We start from the raw sequence: 20,911 nt of genomic DNA, 5'->3' as shown, positions 1-20,911 counted from the left end.
AGACCTTCTTATATTTTAAGTCATCATTCTAGAATAAACCTTTGCTTACTGTCTAAAGCAATAAAGAAAACAGTACAAGATTAAAAAAAAAAGTTACTCATCCTTAATTTCCTCATCTCTCAAATTAGGATAAAAAGAATTAATACAAAAAGCAATTATACTGAACTCTATGTACATTATTTTGAATACTTCCAAAGCCCTGCCCTTGTGGAATTCACAGATATAGAATAAAGTTGAGGAGATAGCTGGGGTCAATAGGTGATAATTGACTGAAACTCAGTCATTCTATTAAAAATGACAATACATAACTCTCTTTAAATATGTATTCCTTTCATCCTAGAAACAGCAGAGATAACAATGGAGATAACACTGTCTTAGTTTACATAACCCAAATACTTTAATAAAAGCAAAAAGAATATACTAAGTAAGAGGAAACACCTCACGTGAAAAGAAAAACACCCAACTGCCATGTTTATCTGAGAAAGTATTGGCATCAGCAGTAACAGATAAGATAATCTGCATTTTAATTTAATTGATAAACACTCGCTATATCATGTAAAAGCACTTGAGAATATGACTCCAAAATTATCGCACACCATGATAAAAAATATGATACTGCAGCTTAGCAAAAGGCTCTCTAGATAAAGAAGACAAAGAAAATGGTATATTTAAGAATTCTTCTTTCTGTTTTTCATCTGCCAAGTTGTCTTTCTGAATTTCAAGGGAATTCTTTTTACCATTTTCAGATTCCCCTTCTGTAATTGTGCTTCCATATAACATCTAAATATTAGGTAATAACTGTGCCCTAAGCAGTGTGCGTCCAAATGTATAATACATACATGCCCTTACACACACATACACACACAAATATTTAGTTATCAGAACAATCCTGATAAATAGCAATGATTATTCCTGTTTTACAGACAAGAAAACTGAGGCTCAGATAAAAATGAGGAACTTGCCAGGGTCTTAACCCACCAGTAGTTGAGCCAAGCTTCAGACTCAGTCTTCTCCCCAAGGCCAGACCTCTTGTTCTACATTGCACTCTGTGCAAGTTTCACTGCACTCAGCCATTCAGATAAGTCTCTAGCTGATGATTAATAAATAAAAATAAAGCTCTCTCCCAAATAAGAGATATAGATTACAGACATTTGGGGAGGTGGGACCAGTAACTAAGATATTAAAGTAAGTTAAACCCACACTTCATTGTCTGTGGAAGCTCTAGATAGAAAGAGTTCTTACATTGTTTTTGACCCCTGAAGATATTTGTCCATGAGCCAAAGGACAGCAGTGGAAAATTTGAATTTGGTGCTTTTCAATGTTACTGACATGTTGAAATGCAAACTGTAACTGTTAATAACATAGATGTTACTCATAGAATTTTAGAGTTTCCAGGAGCAGAGCCCAAGGAAAGATGATTCATATCACATTTATCTATGAGGGAGATGTTTTTTCTGACTGACATCCTAGGGTCATCCTAGATGGCTAGGGGCAGTTTCAGAATTCAATCCCCACTGTGTTAGTCATGGTTCTCCAGAAAAAAAAGACCAATAAGAGATATATATTATTACAAGGAATTACCTCTTGTGATTATGGAAACTAAAAACTCCCAAGATCTGCAGTCAGCAAATAGGAGGAACAGGAGAGCCTATGGTGTAGCTCCAGTCAAAAAACCGGCAGGCTCCAGACCCAAGAAAAGCCAAGGTTTCTGTCCAAAGTTGAAAACCAGAAAGGATCTAGAACCAGCTCTTCAGTCCCTTTTTGTTTGATTCAGGCTTTTAACTGATTAAATGAGGTCATTTGCTTTCCTTGGTCTACTGGTTCAAATGCTCATCTCCTCAAGAAACACCTCACAGACACACCAGAATAATGTTTGACCCAACGTCTAGACCCTGTATGGACCAGTCAAGCTGATACACACAACTAACCATCATGGCCAATTTGTATACAGATCAACACATCCTCTAGCCTCCCTGGACTGAAATTTCCTTTTCCCAACCTCATGCAAGGGAAGAATTGTCTTACCAAGTATCAAACTTCACAATGAGTCAATTACAAGGATACGAGATGTATGTAAATGGCACACACGGAAATTTTTAGCCATAGAAAAGATACCACCATGATCCTGTGGTAGAGTCAGATGGGATGAAGTCCTGAGCAATCTTCTGACACAGAATTTATGACAGAGCACAGGGGACTGAGAAACCCTGACTTGAAGTCCTGAGTCTTATTTGTGACCTCAGCTCTTTGGAGAGCCTTCTTAAAAGCCCTTTTTTAAATCCCTGGGCATGCTCAACATCATGAGTACCAAATGTCTTCAATCTGCCACCCCTAAAGTGAAATGAAGGGCTTTATATGGCTTGTCACAAAAGTACCAGGGATTAGGGATTTTTGATCCAAAAGGTTTAAGGACTCTCTGGACTTCCCTGATGGTCCAGTGGTTAAGACTTTGCCTTCCAATGCAGGGGTATGGGTTCGATCCCTGGTAAGGGAGCTAAGATCCCACATGTCTCATGGCCAAAAAACCAAAACATAAAACAGAAGCCATATTGTAACAAATTCAATAAAAACTTTTAAAAGAAAAATGGTCCACATTAAAAAAAAATCTTAAAAAACCCCCAAAAGTTGAAGGATTGTCAAAGCAATTATTACATTGCAGAATCCAGACCATAGTGAAAGTGGGTGTCATGTGACTCCAAATCCCTTAGGTCAAGAAAAAGGAAAAAGCTAATGAGTAGCCAGGATGACCACGTACAGAAGTAACAATATATTTCAAATGAAAATGAGAATTCACTGACAGTCCAGCAGCCAGGCACATGTCTGCAGTGGAAAAGGCCAATGAAAGGAGCACGGTTATGGGTAACCCAGGATGTAGGCACAGTCCACACACAGGTGCAAAGCATAAAGGAACTGTGCAGCCCAGTGAGGTAGGGAGGGAAAGTTTAATATTAAAAATGTTAAATATCATAAATATCCAAATTCTGTTTAAATATAATGATTGAATTCATGTCAGTATTTTAGCTCAGAATATCATAAAGCTCAGTTTCCTTTTTTTTTTTTTTAGATATTGAAAAGCATTTTTATTTACAGCCTAGCAGCTCATCAATTTAGGTCAGCAAAATTGGCTTTTGGTAGCCTTTGTTTGATTTTGTTTGTTTTGTTTTAATAGTGTGAAAAAATGACTCTGGCATTAGGATTTGCAAAGTCAAAGTTTATAAAATTTCCATATATCACAAAATCCTATAATGTTCAACATTAGAATAAACTTCAGAGAGCATCTGGCAGACCCTGACATTTCAAAGAGGATGAATTTGCAGCCAAGAGATTTTAAGTAGCTGCTGAATCTCTCAGCTCTTGTGATTTCAGGCACTCCTCCACCTCCGACCCTACACCTTGCTCCTACTCTGGCTGCTAACAAAATCTTCTTGAAGCACATATTACCAAAAAACCTTGGGATGTCACCCAGTGATTGCTTTTATTTTAAATATTTTATAGTTGAGTCTTAGCAGGGTAAAGTGTGGCAGTATGTTTGCCTGCTCAGGGATACACACAGGTAAGGTCTTCAAAAGAATAAACACAACCAGGAGTCCTCTTTAAAGACCTCTTTGCATGAACAGGAGTGTGGTGGGAGTGTGAGGAACACAGCTCACAGCACAGGATTTCCTGAATTCTCCTGCTGGGCTAACCTCTGCATATGATGGCTTTTCAAAGGCAGCAGTTTCCCTCCTAGATATATACCTAAGAAAATTTAAACCAGCTACTCAAACAAATGCATGTACATACATGTTCACAGTAGCACTATTCGCAATTGCCAAAAGGTGGAAATAACTCAAATGCCCATCAGCAGATTAATGGATAAACACAATGTAGTATAACCATACAATGGAGTATTATTCAATCATAAAAAGGAATGAAGTACTGACACATGCTACAATGCTTCTGAGCCTCAAAAACTATGCTTAATGGAAAAAGCCAGACATAAAAGGTGACAAATGGTGTGATTCCATTTATATGAAATATCCTGAATACATAAATCAATAAAGACAGAAAGCAGATTCTTGGTTGCCGAGGGAGGGGAGGAAAGGGGAGTGGGGAGTGGCTGCTTATTGGTTCAGGGCCCCCTTTGTGGGTGATGCTTTCAAACTACCTAGAGGTAATTGTTGTACAACACTGTGAATGTACTAAATATCTCTGTAGATTTTAAAATGGTTAATTTCATGCTATGTGAATCTTACTTCAATTAAAGAAATACAAATAGAGAGAGGGTGGGATGATAGTCTATTGATGATTCAACTTGGCTAGACCACAGTACTAGTGTCGTTGAATCAAACACTAGTCCTGTTGCTGTGAAGGTATGTTGTAGATGTGAATAAAGTCCACAATCAGTTGGCTTATTATCTTAGATAATCTGGATGGGTTTGATGCAATCAGTTGAAGGGATTTAAGGGCAGAGTGGCTCTTAGGCTCCCTGAAGAATTCCTTGTGGTTTACCTATTTTATATATAGTAATGTGTATGTAGTAATCCCAAACTCCTAATTTATCCCTCCCCCTACCTCACAGGGAACTATACTCAGTATCTTATAATAATCTACAATGGAAAATAATCTGAAAAAGAATATCTATATATGTGGTCAGAACATTTTTCTGTACACTTGAAACTAATACAACATGGTAAATTAACTAAACTTCAATTTAAAAAAAAAAGGAAAAAAAAGAGAAAGAATTCCTCCTGTGGCCAGCCCATGCCTGAGAGTTCCAGCCTGCACTCCCTGATGATGGCCTGCCTTATGACTTCAGATATCATACCCAGCCTTCGTAATCACCTAAACCAATACTTTGCAATAAATCTCAATACATTATCTCTTCACTGGTTGAACCCTGACTGATACAAGTGGATTCTAAATTTGGAAGATTTGTCATCCAAAAGCCTTTTGCCTTCTCTTAGACAGTTCTATAACAATTCCCTCACAAAGATAGAAATCCTAGAGAAAGAGGAAAGAGTTCTAAACAGTGTACTTTAGAACTTCAATTACCCATACTTATTGGAGAAATGAATAAATAAGTGCTGTGATGGGGTGGCATTATGACAGGTAGGCCAAGGATGTTCACTGGAAAAAAAAAAAAAAAAGAAGACATGAAAGAACATTTCCCTGGCAGGTAATGAGACCCACCAGCTCTCTTCCCAATGAGACTTTCAGAACCTCCCACTCTCCAAGAGGGAGATTGGAAATGTCTCTCCTAGGAAATATACCTATTCTAAGAAGAATGACCCAAAGATAAAGTTGGAGGTTTTCTATTAAAGGCTCAGTCATATCCTGTCGTGTAGCCCTTAAACAATGCATTCTAGCCACCCCATTCTTAAATATGAGCAGATAGCTCAAGGTCATCAAAAATCTGAGGAAATCCTCTAGTAGGAAAGAGAAAGACCAAAGGACATAACAGAAAAGGCAACTAAAGAAAAGTAACTATGTAAAAATAAGGAAAACTAAGGTAGACAGACACACACACACACACACACACACACAGACTATAAATATACTCAGAGTGCTAAGAAAAGATAATTCAACTTTGAAACTTCATATTTATCTCCAAGAGCTAAGCTCATTCCCATGTATAAAACTTCTATTCAGGGCTTCTCTGGTGGCACAGTGGTTGAAAGTCCGCCTGCCGATGCAGGGGACACGGGTTCGTGCCCCGGTCCAGAAAACTTCTATTCATACCTTAGAAGAATCACCCTACCAACACATATAACGAAGGCCCTCATCTCCTACAACATGGCAAAGTAACCTCCTTAGGTCCCAAGGTAATGGAAACTTTGCTGGAATGGAAGATACATATGAGACTTCCAGTTCAGAGATCTAGAGCAGCTGATGTGATGTGCATTTGACACACCTTCTAGTGGAAAGACACCCCTGCTCAGCATAGCTAGAAATGATTTGCTCATAAACAAGGACCTGATCCTCCACCCAAGATCAGTAGGGGAACAGTATCCTGGCTAAAGATGGTTTTACTTTTTTTTAAATTGAAGTAGAGTTTATTTACAATATTGTGTGTTTCAGGTGTACAGTAAAGTGATTCAGTTATCCATATATATATATATATATATATATATATATATATATATTCTTTTTCAGATTCCTCTCCCTTATAGGTTATTACAAGTTATTGAATATAGTTCCCTGTGCTATATAGTAGGTTCTTATTGTTTACCTATTTTATATATAGTAGTGTGTATATGTTAATCACAAACTCCTAATTTATCTCCCCCACCCACTGCTATCCCCCTTTGGTAACCATAAATTTGTTTTCTCTGTCTGTGAGTCTGTTGCTGTTTTGTAAATACTTTCAGTTGTATCATTGTTGTTTAGATTCCACATATAAGTAATATCTTATGATATTTGTCTTTCTCTGTCTGACTTCACTTAGTATGATAATCTCTAGGTCCATCCATATTGCTGAAAATGGTATTATGTCATTCTTTTTTATGGCTGAGTAGTATTCCATCACACACACACACACACACACACACACACACACACACACACACATCCGACATCTTTATCTGTTCATCTGTTGATGGACACCTAAGTTGCTTCCATGTCTTGGCTATTGTAAATAGTGCTGCTATGAATATTGGGATGCATTAGATGGTTTTACTTTTGATTTCTCCTTTCTCTGGCCTCTTAGTGTCCTTAGGATCCAATTTCCATGAGCTAGAGTTCCACTGTTCTATTATTACTGCTTGTGTGCAATTTTCTGTCCCTACCCAGTCCACTGGATTTTTCAGGGCAGAAAAAAATCCCATACCCTTCTCCAGTCATCTAAACACACCTGGCTGCTGGGATCTGCATCCCAGCAGGGGCTTGGTAAGTGTCAGCTGATAGGCTGATTGGTTCATTCTCACGCCTTCTCCACCCTCACCTGGGTTGCCCTATAGCACACCTGCTGGGATGGTAGCAGCTGGGCTCAGCTGTGACTGAAAAACTTGAGCCTCAATTGCTCACCTGGCATTTTCCAACCCCCAGCTCAGTTCCATTAAACTATTCAAAACCCCTAAACTAAGTGTGGTTTAGGGAAACTGACTGCCCAGGGTTGCCCAGGATGGTTTCAGTTTTAGCACTGATAATCCCACATCCTTGAAAATCCCTCAGTGTTTGGCTAACCAGAATGGTCGCTCACCCTAGCATGGATTATAAAACCATGAACATGAACACGGGTGTTTTCCTCCTGAATTGAAAACAGGTACTCTATCTGTAATACACTAATCAAAAGGACTGTATTGTAAGATACATACAGAGAACAGACAGAGCACAAAGGCTTGTGCTGTGAGATGGGACTGATAAGAATACGGATAACAGCACATCTCTGTCTTCAAAACCACAGTCGGCCCCAGGGAAAGAGCTACACACACAGATAAGAAATACAAGTCAGGGAACTCTGAGCAGACTCGAGGTGGGGAGAGAGACATCCCACAAAGCGGTGGACCGACGTGGAAATCTCCACTGTGAACTTTCCCAACTGGACTCTCCAATACGAGCTGGTCTGTGCCTCTTCTCCCTGTCTTGAATGATAGGGGTTTCACAATTCTAGAAGCAGCTGAGCAGGCCTGGGGTTCTTGCTTAAAGGAGGGGTGTAAAGTATCAGCTTTATAATCCCTTGTAATATGTGCCCCGAGTGGGTAAACGGACTCAGGTCTGACCAGAATGGTTTAATTTCCCTCTGCAATGACTGCAAAGCCACCACTCTTATTCTGTTCTCTTGTGCTCACCTTTCCAGTCCACCTTACACTTCGACCCACCCACCCAGTAAATTACCCAAATCTTCCAATTCCTATTTCAAATCCCATTGTTATCCCCCTGGCTCTGACTCTTGTTCTCTTCCACCTGAAGGATGGATTTTAGCATAACCTCCATACCAATCTCTCCCCACCCCCAATTTGACCTGTTACCCACAAAAGAGCCAACAGCAGCTCTGACCATGAGAGCTCCCTTCGATGGCTTCTCCCATCTATATAATGAAGTCTGGACTCCTTTGCAGAGCCCTGAAGAAACTCGGTAATATGGTCCCAAGTGAACTTTCCTGTTTTCCCCATTCCTCTCTCTTACCCTGCATGAACAAGACCATCTGAATATGGCCTAGTCACTGTTCCCAACACACGATTTTTCCTTCCTGTTGTCTTATTTGGTTTATACCATCCCTCCTTCCTTTAATGCATGCCATCTATTGAGATCACATCTGGACTTCAAGACCAGGGTCAGGGTGATCTCGATGACACTCTTCTGGATCGTCTTAGCTAGAAATGGTCTCTCCCTCTTAAGAATTCTAAACACACTCGATCTGCATAACACTTACCAAAATTACTCACTGTAATTATTAAATGTGTCTTGTCTCCATAGATAGGGGTTTTATTTCTTTGGGAACAAGGAACCCTTTGGCTATATCTCTTTAAAATGTTCTTAGTTTCACTTAATATCTTGATTTGGAATAATGCTAAGGAGTCATTTTCCTAACTCCAAACATTTAGATAATATTATCTTTCAAGAGAAGCTTCACCTATGCAAAGCTTATATTCTATAGATGTATTTTGGAAAAGGTGAGAAAATATATGGGAAAGATAAAGCACATATCCAAGTTTTGGGGTGAATTAGAATAGTCAGCAATTCATCTTAAGGGATGAACTCAAACCAGACATTCTCTAGGTATGTATGCTGATTTACTTATTTGTCCTCCCCACAGGAAAGCCAGTAATGTGCCTCTTTATCAAGCAAAAGGTAGAGACCATTGGTATATTAGCCACTGGTCTCAAGTCCCGACCCTGATCACTGGCAAAACTCCTTGCGGAAGTGAAATGGAAAAACACAGGGATTCAGATCAAATCTTTCCCAGAAGTGGATATCCTGTAATCATCCCTAAGTGTAAAGGAGCTTCATGCTATGTTAACTTGTTTTAATACTCAAGTTATTGTCATTAATGGCATCCTCCAAAAATAATATCCCAGTAAACTAAATGAATAACCAGTAACCAATGACTCTCTTTGTACTTTGATTTCCTCTCCTTCTCCATGAGAAAACACCTAGAATTCTAACCTGTGCTGACTCCACTTGTTCTTTTCAGCTTCTGACCCTTCCTGCCAAGCTTGGGAGAGAGACCTAAAAGGCTGGTGCAGAGTTCATTATTCTTAGCTTGGATCCTCTTCACTTCATTACCTTGTCAACACTGACATTTACAACACTGGACCAGATTCCCCAGGCAAAGGGTAAACAAATCAATAGCAGTGCCAGTGGCAAGAAAAAGTGATATCAGCCAAAGAAAATCAATAGACTGCATGGATGCATGATCTTATAAACAACAGCTAGAGAGGCATGGACATATATACACTAACAAACGTAAGGTAGATAGCTAGTGGGAAGCAGCTGCATAGCACAGGGATATCAGCTCGGTGCTTTTTGACCACCTGGAGGGGTGGGATAGGGAGGGTGGGAGGGAGGGAGACACAAGAGGGAAGAGATATGGGAACATATGTATATGTATAACTGATTCACTTTGTTATAAAGCAGAAACTAACACACCATTGTAAAGCAATTATACCCCAATAAAGATGTAAAAAAACAAAACAAAACACAACAGCTACTGTTTTCAAATACCACTATGTGCCAGACACTTTACCCACCCTATGTGTTATCTTCATAACAAATCAATTAAAAAAGTATGTCTATTGCCTTACAGATGAGGAAACTGGGGCTCAGAGAGGTTAACTTAGCAGTGACATAGCTTGTATAGGATTTGAGGTGCCAACTGTCTGATTCCAAACCCACTCATTTTCACTTCACTTTCAGGCACCATTGTGAGAAAAAGACACGGTGTCTAGGGAACCTGGAGATCCTTATCCACAATCTAACCGTAGCTGATTGCACAACATTGAGCCCATTAACGTGCAGCATGATGGGATTAGCAGATATAAGGTTTTATATAGAGAATGGATAAAAAACAAGGTCCTACTACTGTATAATACAGAGAACAGTATTCAAGATCCTATTAAAAACTGTAAAGGAAAAGAATATTAAAAAAAGAATGTATATCTATGTATAACTGAATCACTTTGCTGTACAGCAGAAATTAACACAACTTTGTAAATCAACTATACTTCAATAAAAAAATTAAAAATTAATTAAAAGGAAATATTATGGAACTCTTAATATGTGCTTGTAAATATGGTAGCAAGAAGGATACAACCATAAATAAGACTCAGTCCTGTCTTTGGAACTCCATGATTACCTCATGCTGAGAGTAGGAGAGGGACGGAGATGATGGGCAGCATCTTTACAAATCAGACTAGACCCCATTCCCTGGCTTACAACCTTCCATGGCTCCCTACTGCCCTCAGGATAAAGCCCAGACGCCTTAGCACGGCTTGTGAGACTTATGGGGTCCTGGTTCCTGCTCGCCTCTCTGGCCTCATCACTTGCTATCTTGTGCTCTGATTTTTAGCCTTCTGTATCCAGAGATGACACTTTCATTCCCCTTTCTTCTACTCACCTGGGTCCCTTCTCTGTCTGTTCTCAACTTAGATTTCACTTCCTCCAGGGAAACTGGAATGTCCCCCCCTTCTCTCACCAGCACCCACGCAGATCACTCTGGGCTTACTTGCCCACTTACTGGTCTATTTCCACACTAGGCTGTAAGCTCCTTGAAGGCAGGGGCTGTCCTTCAATTTTTGTATCCACAGTGCCTAGCTTGGTGCCTGGCACGTAAAAAGTACTCAATAAATGTTTGTTTAATGAAAAAAAATCAGACTAGATTCCATGCTTTGAAGCTTAGTTGATCCACCAAGTATCACAAGGTTGCAAACCACTAGAGACAGCTTTAATCATGAGAACATACATTTAAATTTAAATAATGTCAGGTAGGTTTCACCTGGTTTATCAGAAACCGAGAATTGTCCATATGTGCACCTTCACCATTTACCAAGCATCATAGAGTCAAGGCTACATAATGCCTTATTCATTCATTCTCCCAGAGCAGAAAGGAAGAGTGAAGTGCAAGCTTTTTTGTGCACAGAGTGGGTAGCCATCTTCTCTCTTCCATAACAACTCCTCTTTCAGGTCCGAAAGGCGTTAGAGTCCAATGCCATTCTCAAAAGAAAAGTAGCTGGGTCAGATGTGGTGACTTCTTATGTTCTTATTACTGTTACTGCAAACATTTATTGAGCTTTCATTAGGCCAGGCATCATGCTAGCCGCATTACCACCTGATCGTCCAAACAGGCATTGTTACAATAAACACCTACATTTCAATTGAGAAAAGTGAAGCTCTGAGTATTAAGTCATTTGTCCAGGTCAGTTAGTCAGTGCTAGAGTTATGACTGGAATCCAGGGCAGATTCCAAGGCCTGACTTACAATAAATATGCTATTACCCCTCCATGATAAAAGCCTGGACCTAGAGTTTACTTTTAAGCCCATCGCAGTTAAGGCTAAGGACACAAGGTTTTTATTTAGGAGTCCTCAACAGAAAACAGAGTGTACGTTGTCTGGACTATCTTATATTATTTGTTAAAAAACAAAATATGGCAGGACTGATTGGGAGTGCAGGACCCAGACTCGCAATGTGTGACTTTAGATGCCAAGTCCACCACTGGCTAGTTTTGTGACATTCGACAAGTCACTTAACCTCTGTGACTCAGTTTCCTCATCTATAAAATAAGAGTAATAATAGGTGTTACCTTCTTGGGTTGTTGTGAGGAAAAAATTAGTTAACATAAGAGCTTAGCAACCCAAGTGCCCATCAACAGATGAATCGATAAAGAAGATGTGGTACATATACACAATGGAATATTCCTCAGCCATAAAAAATGAATGAAATAATGCCATTTGCAGCAACATGGATGGTCCTAGAGATTATCATACTAAGTGAAGTAAGTCAGAGACGGATAAATATATATGATATCACTTATATGTGGAATCTTAAAAAATGATACAAGTGAACTTTTTTACAAAACAAAAATAGACTCCCCGACATAGAAAACAAACTTATGCTTACCAAAGGGGAAATGGGGGAGGATGAGGAGAAATTTGGAATTTGCAATGAACAGATACAGACTACTATATATAAAATAAATAAACAACAAGGACCTACTGTGTAGCACAGGGAACTATATTCAATATCTTGTAACAAACTATACTGGAAAAGAACATGAAAATATATATATATATATATATATATATATAATATATATGTGTGTGTGTGTATGTATAATTGAGTAACTTTGCTGTATACCTGAAACTAACACAACACTAAATTAACTATATTTCAATTAAAAATAAGGAAAAAATAAAATCTAAGAGTTTAGATCTAGCACAGAGCAGTGCATTATTAAATAATAACTAATAAAAAACAATAATAACAATGTTATTATTATAATATTATAATATACTATAATATTAGTTTATTATAATGAAGTAATAATAATGTTATTATAATATTAATATGCTATACTATTAATAATAGCACACTATTATTAGTATTATTATTTGATTAATGCAGAAAACCAAGTTATTTACCATAGCCTAAAAGAGATAGTCCAAAACCTTGCACAACATTAATATTCTCAACCCAACCTTGATAACTTTCCTTTGAAAGAGGGAGAATTTTAAAGTGAGCAGTATCTTTAGAACAGGGACAGATTGTTTATGTGTTTGTCTGTTTGTTTGTTTGTCTGGGGGTATCTATATGGCCTAGCACATTGCCTGATCCATGGTATGCTCAATAATTTTTGTGTCATGAAAACTAATTGAAACTTTTTTTCTGTAACAGTCATGTCGTTGGCTTCTGGTAGACCACACAAAATATCCTTTGTTAATACAGTCAGGGGAGGACATACAAAGTCTGTTCAAAGAGTGCTTTTGCTTTTACAATAAACAAACTTGACTTTTACAGAGAAGCACAAGCATGGAGTAGGTCTGGGTTCTGATCATGTAGTCGTTCCTTGAAAATGCAAGATAAAATTGCATTTTTAATCAGAAGATAACACACAGTTCCTGTTGCATGAGGTGAAACTAAATCATCTATTGCATTTTCCACAAGGAAAAATGCAGTTCATTATTCTTTAAAAGAAACACTAACAAATGGCCTGTAGTCCAGTTGTGACTCAATGTTTGTTATCTTCAAGGGAGAAAGGATAAGATGCGTATTTAGGAAGTTGGAATGATTACTGAAATCTGATATTTCAGGATCCTTTAAAACACATCATTCACAGGGAGGTCAGATTAATGAGTCTGAAATATTTTATTCCTCAGGGAAGCAGTATCATTAAGAAATTTCTGGACATAATACGAGATAATTACACACAATTTTAGAATTTGAGTCAGGAAGGGGCTGTGGTTTGGAGATCTTTTTATTTACTAGAGAACTAGAGATGACCATAAACAAAGTGAAACATTATTTAAGGAACCTATGAATTCAAATAAAATAACTTTTCAGTAGTTTCTTCAGGAGCTATAAACTTGTTCCAAATAAGATAACATGCATTTCATAAAAGAGGAACTCTCAAAGACTATGTTTTCTGTTGCAACACACTTAGACTATTGATGTACACAAGCACAATGCAGTCCCCAGATTATGCACAATTCGAAGCCTACCTCGTAGAATTGCATCCCATTCTTTCCTGGTCAAAATGGGGTAGCAGAATGTGAATGAGGAAAAAGAGTACTGTTATTGGATTATTGTTGATTTGTCTTCCTCAGAGTCCATCTCACTCTGGTAAGAAAACTTCGGCTTCCTTTTAAGAAATAACATTTCCCGGGCTTCCCTAGTGGTGCAGTGGTTGAGAGTCAGCCTGCCGATGCAGGGGACGTGGGTTCGTGCCCCGGTCCGGGAAGATCCCACATGCCACGGAGCGGCTGGGCCCGTGAGCCATGGCCGCTGAGCCTGCGTGTCCGGAGCCTGTGCTCCGCAACGGGAGAGGCCACAACAGTGAGAGGCCCGCATACCGCAAAAAAAAAAAAAAAAAAAAAAAAAAAAGAAAGAAAAGAAATAACATTTCCCTATTCTCAACACATGTGGTTAATATTGACCTGCACCCTGCACCCTGTCCAGAGCCATGGCTGGGTGTATAATCCAAGCATAGCCACTCAGTGTATTCTAATCCCTTGGTCATTGTCATCATCTGGACTTGTCACTTGACACAAATTTGTCCTTTGAGACTCAATCCAGGACTTTTTCCTGGAAATTTTAGAAATGAGAGGCTTTCTTTCCACCAGGGCTGTTGAAATGGTAGTGATCAAGCATGGGGTTGCTGATTCCACCTTTGTTACCATTGAAATTCTGCCTGAGAATAAAGCCCCATAGAGAGGTAAAGAGAGTCAAAGGTGGAGTGAGAAACAGACAGACAGACAGACAAAGGCTGAATCACAGTCACATTTGAACTTCTGAACCCAGCTGTGCCTGAAGCAAAGCCTACACTTTGAAACTTCCATTTTCACCAACTATTATATTATCTATTGTCAATTTAAACTGGTTAAAGCTTGATATACCTTTAAAACAGCCCTGATTGACAGTGACTCATACTCCCATCTTCAAGGCTCACCACAGTCCAAAACTGCTCTTTTAGAATGCATTTGAGTCCCTCTTTGGAAATTACCTTTATAACCACTTTTCCAGACTCATTAAAACAAAAACAGAAACAAAGCAAAACACAGTTCTCCTCCAGGTTCCCACAATCTTCAAACATCAAAAACTTCTAATGTGTGGAGAGTGTGCTAAATACCAAGTACTTTACATATAGTGTCTCATGGAAGGCTTACTCAGCTCTATGAATTAAATGTTATCATCCTCGTTTTACTGATGAGGAACTGTAGACAGATTAGACAATTCACCATGATCACACAATAGTAATTACAGAGGAGAAAGCCAAACATGACTTAGTTTGTCTTTCAAAAGCTGAGCTGTTTCACTCTGTAATTTTGCTTTCCAGTTTAATATCAATTGGACCAGTCTTGAAGCAGAAGGGGGGCCCAACTGTGTACAAAATTAAAAAAAAAAAAATAGAGTACAGTCTTCCCAAAAGAGTACTTTGCAGTATTCACCTTTCACTTACACGCATAAATTCTGCTGTGCTGTCTAAAAATATCAGCCATAACTCTTCACCTACAAAATGTTTGAGAAATGATTTAACATGAAAACAATCAGGGTGTTTGGTCAACAAGACTCTGATGCTGCAGAAGACACAGTAGGCTTGACATTCAAAACTGAGGGATTTGGGAGAATCAAAAAACCCTGTTCTACAGACACAATCAGAACTCACTTCATCTGAAGAAGACAAAAGCATAGGCAAGCGCTCACAACTAGCCCTACAATTTCTAGATCAGCTGGGTTCTTTTGCAGGTTGAGAAGTAATTTTTTCAATTTCTAATGGCTTGTTAGGGCCAAGTGAATTTTGAAACTACCTGGGCAAACAGCAATCACAGCAAAAGAATAATGTCTCTGCCAGGTTTGAGTTTCAGCCTATCAAATTGGCAAGTAGGCAGGAAATTAATAAATGCTGGCTGTATAAATGGATAATCCTGTAAGTATGCCCTGAGTGCAAATCTCATTTGAATGTCTATTTGGAATCTGTTAACTACAGTTTAAAAGCAGTACTACAATTCCTTTCCACCTAAACTTGAACATGTTTCCATATCTGGCAGAGTAAATTAAGAGAAACGAGGATCAGAAAAAGTAAATTAAAAATATATATATAAATAAAAACACCGCTTCTTTTAGAAGTTTCAAGCTCTCTAAATTTCTAAACCTGTGTGAATGTCCAAGTTTTTTTACCAAGGTTGAGTGAGACAGAAACTTAGAAACACACTGGTAAGTCACAATATTTGAATCGAAGGAATGTGCTTCTATGTTTTCTAAAGAATTCATTAATTTTCCAGAAACAGATGATCTTGTTCAAAAGGGTGACTTCCCTAAATATATACACTTTTTTCTTTTTAATGTTATCTTCTCTTTAATCCATTCATGTAATAGACCAGAACCAAGAAATCTTTCTTAAAAGTCAAAGAACGTTAATAAACCAAGGAATAAACCCAACAACAGCCCATGACTTACCATAGGTAAACACCCATAATGCAATTTTAATGCCAATGATTTTATCTTCTATTTTCATGGACTAGTCTCTACATCATAGGAATTCCCAAGAAAGAGACTTTTATTCATCATGGTATGTGTGTAGGCACATACCATATAGAACCATTATTGGTACTAAATAACTACCTTCTCGAATGGTGAATTGGCTCTTCCTCTTACAGAAAGAAAATGAATACATGTGTTCTGCTTCACAGTAGAATGCTGTTAATGGTATTGAAGAAAATTGGGACACCAGATTTACTACACTTATTCGCCCTTGGTCTATCCTATGAAAAGTGCTTGCAAATCCTTGTTTTAGAGTTGAAAATGTCCAACCTAGTACTAGACTTTTCTAAAATTGTGGAGTAGGGTTGCATTTGTCATCAATACCATGTACCCACTCCTGCACCATCCGTTCCTATAACAAGTAAGAGTTCTTTCCGATGCATGAGGCTTCTTTCCAAAGGGTCTGCAGGATAGATGTCCCTCCTTAATAATAGACCTGATGTTTATATCATCTTCCCTCACCTCCAGATATAGATCTTTCATAGACCAGAAGCGCTGAGGTTAATTGTGTATCCAAGTGCTCTTGTCTATTTATAGCAATTTGGATGGGAAGGAAGGGGGGGAGGCAGGAGTCTCCCACACTTAGCCCAGTGAAGACATTTTATTGGATACTCTTCCTCAACCATAATCAAATTCTTTCCTATATTTTCCAAAACAAAATGACAAGCTGGCCCTCAGTAATTTAGTACCCTGCTTTAAATTTTCATCCTTTCAATCTTATGTATTATGGGTTTAATTCAAAAGACAGAAATGCCACAGGAATATCATACACTGTGGAAAGATTAATAGAGAGAAATTTTTAAATAAGAGGATGTTTCTAGAGCTGCCATTACACAAACTAGGTGTCATGAAAACAGCCAGAGCTTGGTGGTCTTACAGCCCTAATGATCTCCCTTCCCAAAATTCTCCTGATTTGGTTGAAGTGAGGATTCAATGGCTCAAGATGTATTTAGGTATCAGGGGACATATAATAGACCAGATACTATAAAAAGTAATTCTGCATCATTAAAATCAATCAACACATTTTTAATGTCCTGCTAAGCTTCAGGAAACGAAGAGGAATCCTAAGTTTGGGGGAGAGTTTGGGGGAAGAAAGATGAAACCAAGACAGTGAGTCATCAACCAACATTAAGGTTGCATCAAGGAAAAGTACCTAAATCGTCTTGAAGAAGAATAGGAATCCTAGCCTTGAGCTATTGCTAGGTGAAGATGTTCAACCTATGACTCTTACATTCAAATCAGTGAAAAGGGGACAAGATAAATAAAATCACCTAACAGAAAAGGGCATAAGTATAAAACCTCTCCACCTGGGATGTGGCTCTGGATTGAAAAAAACTGTAACAAAAATAATAATAAAATGACATATTATGATATCAAGAGTAATAACATTTCTTCTGAGACTTCAGCCAGAGGTTTGGTCTCATTCAGGCCTTGAGCTTAAATTTATATTCACTCTCTGTCTAGAAAAAATCCCAAAATGAGAAACTGAAATAATTTGAAATTGGTAGCACCTCCTGGCACCAGGCGGAAGCAAACACAAATCTTGCCTGGAGGAAAGTTTTCCAATTTCTGATCATCAATGTTCCTGCAAATTAATTTCAACCAAAAATGAGCTCACACACATACTTATACACACACATAGCATAGGAGAACAAGCTATCATAGGAAAGAGTTAGAAAACAGAAAATAATAGATTTAGATCCCTATGGACTTCCAATATTGGGAATATCAGAGACAAGATGTTTAATAACTAATAATGGAATACTTAAAGACATAAAAAGATTTAAAAAATAAGTGGGAACAAAAGATTATCTTAATTAAATGGCATGTTTGAAAAAGGATGAAGTATTACTTAAAAAAAACATAATCAATGAAAAAATGATTCATTGAATAAGTTTAATGGGATAGTAGGCATAAATGAATTTTAAGGTAAAACCCAATGAATATCCCAGAATGCGAGACAGTGATATAAAGAATAAAACTTATTTATAAGACGATGGTAAGACACATGAGGATAGAGTTAAAAAGTCTAAGGTTTATCTAGTGCAGGCCGAAAGTAATTAAGTAGAGAGAAGAAGAAAGAAGCATTACTGAGATGCTGAGAATTTTTGAGAGCTAGTGGATAGATACATATTAATAATACATAGGAACTACATACAATAGGAACTAATGAATAAATGCAGAAAACATAAATGTATCAAATAAGACAATTAAAAAGAAACCCACAATCAGACACATGGTAATAAGACTGCCAAACACCAAATTAAAAGAAATGACCTTAAAAGTAGGTTTTGGGTGCTGGGAGTGGTGGTGGTCAGAGCACTTTCAAAGGCAGGACAGGCTGACAGCCAGCTTTTCAATAGCCAGATCAGAAGAGTCCAGTGCTGCGCTGGCGAGGGTTTAACCTGGATGTCAAGCAGTGGGGAGAGCCCTGACTTGCAGAATTTCTGAGCTCCATGGAGTAAACACTCCCAGGATGGCTGATTTCAAACTACCCTTGTGACATCACAGAAAGCAGAATTGGGCAGAGATGTGTGTAACAGGTCCTTATGAGCCACTGTGAGCTGGCTCCATCACACCCATGGATAAATCCTTCAATGTCGAGTTGTACGTCTAGTAAAATTATCTTCCAGGAATAAAGATGAAAGGTGGAACTCCTGTTTTCAGATAAAGGACCCCTTATACAGAAAAAAATTCAAAAGAATTTACTTCGGAAACAAGGAAATCTAATCTGGTAGAAAGTAGAAGGTTCCAACAAATTCGTGACTGAATTAATAAATCAAAAAAGCAGTGTCTACATGAAATAATAGTAGGAGAGGGGAATGGAATAAGAAAGAAATTTAAAATTCAATCTAGAAGTCAGTCACTGTTGATTGGCTCATTCAATTGCCATTTTAGCAACTAAAACTGACATTTCCCAGACCTGACAGCAGATAGATTTCTGGATGCACATTACTTTCTGGAAATTAAGTACTGTTTATGAATCTGGAAGGCTATAGTGTGACAGGAGTCATTTTTCTGCCTTTTCAGCTTTTTCTACTGGCCAGCAAAGTCATGGTAACCTGAAGTATTCTCTGCCACCCTTTTTAAGAGACCTTCTCCGCCTCTTGGGAGTTGACACATGCCACTGCGGCCACAGTGGCATCTGGACTCTAGCCTCACATTAGGGATGGCCTGGGAGTTAATAGCTCCCCACTCATGAGCTCAGAGCTGCCTGGGGAGTTACTCCAAAAGACTCTAACAAGAATGCACACTGTAAGTGCGGCCACAATTTTAAAAGCAACTTATTTCCTGAGTTAAATCCATTCCTGCTTAAAATGCCTTGGGTTACTAATGTTTTCTACACTGTATTGTGACTGAGAGAATAAGAAAGAACATGCTAGAATCACAGGAAAGTTGACAAGTAGAAAATAAGGAGGCAGAAACAAACCCAATCATACAAGTAACCCCCAAATGCACAGGGCTTACATTTGCCAATTTATAAAATAGAAGATGGCCAAACTGGATAAAAATGCAGTATTTAGCTATAGCTCGTCACAAGATCATATATAAGGCTAAACAAAGAAAAGACTGAAAGGGAAATATGGAAAATGATATACCAGGCAAATACTAACTAAAGCAAAAACGAATTAGCTATATTAATAACAAACTAGATTAAGCACAGAGACATTAAAGTTAAAAAATATTACTTCAGTGTGAAAAAAAAGTTCAATTCACTGAGAAGATATAAAAATTTCAATCTTGCCTACACCTAATAAAAGTCATCATTAGACATAAAATGAAAATTCACAGAACTTCCTGTAGGAAAAAAGAACATCCATTATTATCGTAGGAGATTCCAATCCTCTTCTGAATTTTCAATAAATTAGAAAACAGATTAAGGACTTACAGAATTAAATAATTGGGTTGTTCAAATTCTTAAATTATTTAAGTAAAATTTACATAAATTTAACTAAAAGAATGCAGTAAACGCTTTAATTAATTTGAAATTAGGTAAAAATAATTATTTTGGTGAATCACTTTGTTCATTTACCTTACTCGGGATTCTACAAAGTAGATATACATGCCACTTTGTGGTCCTGCCACACGTACCTCTCAGCCTCCCATAGCAGGACTCTTGGTTCTACATCTGGGATATTATACGCATCTTGGTGCTTCCCCTGGTGAAAAGTATTTATTACTTTATTTATTTTAACAGAGCTTGCCGGAAAGGCATGGACTAGGAAAACAAACCTGTGACTTTGCCCAAAGTGAGGGACCTGATGGCTCTGAACTCAGCCTCTGAGGAGAAGTTATAACTGAGTTGGAGGTGCTGATCCATCTGCAGGAAAAGAGAAAACAAAGAGGCATCAGCAGAGGTCCGCATGTCCAGCACATGAAACACTCCCGTATGAAACAGCTTTGAAAACACATGCAGGGAAGAGCCCTCTCTGGGACTTTCTCTCTGGAGAGATGAGAAATGTCTCACTAATTCTCCCACAATGCACATAAAATACCCGTTTCTTTACTCTTGGTGAAATAAAGGCTTTCACACAAGTCTCCTCCCTGGGAAATTCTATACAGCTTTTGACAGGTATTTATCTCCCCACGGAGAGTTTCTCACCAAATTCTTTGCTGCAAACAAGCAAACAAATGAAGCCTTTCAAGAATGCTCACTGTGCAGGATTAACATTAAAAGGAAAGCAGGTATTCATTCCCAATCTCTCCCCCCTTCTCCCCATTTGATCCTTAAAACCA

The 20,911-nt window shown here is 38.2% G+C and overlaps 1 protein-coding gene across 1 annotated transcript in view; it reads right to left on the bottom strand.

Moving 5' to 3' along the window:
* The window catches only part of CNTNAP5 (contactin associated protein family member 5), an 883,101-nt gene that overhangs the window by 29,886 nt on the left and 832,304 nt on the right, over positions 1-20,911 (bottom strand). The window contains exon 21 of the mRNA XM_067742208.1: positions 20,408-20,495. Coding sequence (XP_067598309.1) covers positions 20,408-20,495 — 88 coding nt within the window. The remainder of the gene's footprint in view (positions 1-20,407; positions 20,496-20,911) is intronic.

Source organism: Pseudorca crassidens, chromosome 6, assembly GCF_039906515.1.
Source record: "Pseudorca crassidens isolate mPseCra1 chromosome 6, mPseCra1.hap1, whole genome shotgun sequence".
Taxonomy (NCBI): domain Eukaryota; kingdom Metazoa; phylum Chordata; class Mammalia; order Artiodactyla; family Delphinidae; genus Pseudorca; species Pseudorca crassidens.
This window is presented reverse-complemented; position numbering and strand designations above follow the sequence as displayed.